At 33.4% G+C, this 2500-nt stretch overlaps 2 protein-coding genes and 1 non-coding gene across 3 annotated transcripts in view; 2 read left to right on the top strand and 1 right to left on the bottom strand. All coding sequences in view use genetic code 11, as the record gives it.

The window, feature by feature from the left end:
• Nucleotides 1-16: 16 nt before the first annotated feature.
• Nucleotides 17-196, bottom strand: psbK. The gene has a single exon. The coding sequence runs from the start codon at nt 194-196 to the stop codon at nt 17-19; it is 180 nt and encodes a 59-aa protein (YP_009491708.1).
• Nucleotides 197-566: 370 nt separating this feature from the next.
• trnQ-UUG lies at nt 567-638 on the top strand. Its single transcript has one exon. It is a non-coding gene; the product is annotated as a tRNA-Gln (tRNA).
• Nucleotides 639-1520: 882 nt separating this feature from the next.
• The window catches only part of rps16 (ribosomal protein S16), a 1078-nt gene continuing 98 nt past the window's right edge, over nt 1521-2500 (top strand). The window contains exons 1-2 of the mRNA in view: nt 1521-1560; nt 2378-2500. The exon at nt 2378-2500 is cut by the window's right edge and continues 98 nt beyond it. Coding sequence (YP_009491707.1) covers nt 1521-1560; nt 2378-2500 — 163 coding nt within the window. The remainder of the gene's footprint in view (nt 1561-2377) is intronic.

The raw sequence follows: 2500 nt of genomic DNA, 5'->3' as shown, positions 1-2500 counted from the left end.
GATATTATTAAGGATCTCATCGAAAACTTACAGCAGCTTGCCAAACAAAAGCTAAGAGAAAAAAGAGCACAGGTATGACTGGCATAAAATCTACGATTGGATTCAAAAAAGCATAGGCTTCGGGCAATTTGCCGAAGAAAAAACTACTCGAATAAAGGGCAGAATTAAGACAGATCAAACTAAAGATCTTAAGCATAACAGACATTTTTTGTTCTTGGAGAGAATTGCCTTTTGATTGAGTTATTGATATAAGGAAAGGGGGAGTAAGTACGGTAGGCAAAAACTAGTTCTTCCTCTTTTTGCTCTTTTTGTTTGAACCCCCATAATCAAAAATTCTCAAGGAGAATCGCAAAAATCATACTTTCATACAATATCTTAATTGAATTCTATGTAATGATCAATATGTAATGATCAATCAATTCAATTGAATTCAATATCTACACATATTAAACTACGCATCTCAAAAGCCTAGTAACAATAGAATCGATTCTATAGATATTTGAAATCGAGTTGACAAACAACCAATACTTATTTAAATTTTTATAAGTGTCGAGGACAAATCGAAATGGGGCGTCGCCAAGTGGTAAGGCAACGGGTTTTGGTCCCGCCATTCGGAGGTTCGAATCCTTCCGTCCCAGAGCATTTTATTTTTATTTTCTTATTTTTTATTTTCTTATTGAATTCTATGAGACTCAAATTTTGGTTTTAACTTTCATTGAATCTTTCAGTTCTGTTTCAATTTGAATGTTAGATGGAGTGTGATTCTTGTTTTGAATTTTGATCTTCGACAAATCTTTTTTTTTAGTGAACAAAGGAGGAATCGAGATATGAAAGAATCTCTATTCCCCATCCCATTTTTCTATCCCATAAAAGAGGCGGCCTCGATTAGTAATAGTAATTTGTAATTCATTTGTTTTTTTTGTTTTTTGTGGGTCTCTTGGATCCTAACCAACTAACCTAAGGAGGTTGGTCCTAATTCAATTCGCTCAATAGGATGTCTTTGTCCAAATCTCATTAACAAACAAACAAGTAACCGATTTGTTTTCTTTGAATATTTTTTTGAAGTATTTCAGGTTTGGCTCTAATGAAAAATGATAAATCTATATAGCGCTGTGGTGATTTATCAATTTTATTTACTTTAGAGCAAGATTAGATTGTCGAAAGGGTAATGACTCCGGAGTTAAACAATATGAAATGAAACAATTTCAATTTCTGAAATTCAATATTTTTCAAATAAATATTGAAATATGAATATAGATTATTGATATTATGTTTCCGAAGGGATCTTGCTAAGACTTCTTCAGAAAAATCTTTACCCCAGCTATCTAATCTATAATACTAATTTATCTAGAATTCTTTATATATAGAAATAGAATTTATATATAGAAATATAAATAGAGAAAACTTATAGATCATGATGTCTACACATCAACCGAACCAATAATAGAACCTATGACTATTCATGATTCCATAATTGAATCAAGTCCATACCGGTTCCAAATTAAAGTTATAGGAATGTTATGGTAAAACTTCGTTTGAAACGATGTGGTAGAAAGCAACGTGCGACTTGAAGGCCACGATCCGTTGTGGATTGTTACATCCACCATTTGATATAGGAATGAAGATGCTCTTGGCTCGACATCATTTGTTCTGTTCCACGAGAACCCTTGTTGGGTTTTCATGGAAATAGTTCATGATGAAGCTCGAGTAGTTAGTTTTTTTTGGGGGGGCAGGGATCTAGGGTTAATGCCAATCAATAAATTGGAACAACTTCGTAAACATATCTTCGATATAGAAAGAATCCAATTCGAGGAAGTTTCCAAAAAGTTATTAGACTTGATCAAACTTTTTCGATCCGAAGTGTATCATGCGGGAATCCACCGTCTGTAGGATTCTTTGGTAGAAAGAAATAAAAAAAGGTATGTTGCTGCCATTTTGAAAGGAAAGTCTTAAGAAACACCGAAGTAATGTCTAAACCCAATGATTCAAAACAAACTATCAAAGGATCCCAGAACAAGCAAACGCCGTTTTAATTGTCTCAATCACTGGATCAGACGGAAGAATCAAAATTCATTTGATTTTAAACGAGACAAGCATAAGGGGAGGAAAGACCGCTCAAGAAATGAAATTTTCGAAAACTTTTTATTTGAGAATTATCCAATTTGAGTTATGAGAGTAGGAATGATTTATTTTTCATTTTTATGATTATGAAGGAAGAAGCAAAAAATTAAATCAAAGTCTAATTGATTTTTTGTTCTAATTTAGAAATTTCATACATAGGCAAAACCTCGAATCCTTCATTTTTCTCGAGCCGTACGAGGAGAAAACTTCCTATACGTTTCTAGGGGGGGTGTTGCTCGTCTACATCTATCCCAATGAGCCGTCTATCGAATCGTTGCAATTGATGTTCGATCCCGAAGAGAAGGAAAAGATCTTCGGAAATTGGGTTTTTATGATCCCATAAGGAATCAAACTTATTTAAATGTTCCGGCTATTCTAT

The sequence above is a fragment of the chloroplast genome of Ipomoea triloba (assembly GCF_003576645.1).
Source record: "Ipomoea triloba voucher KIOM201701018921 chloroplast, complete genome".
NCBI classification, from domain to species: domain Eukaryota; kingdom Viridiplantae; phylum Streptophyta; class Magnoliopsida; order Solanales; family Convolvulaceae; genus Ipomoea; species Ipomoea triloba.
This window is presented reverse-complemented; position numbering and strand designations above follow the sequence as displayed.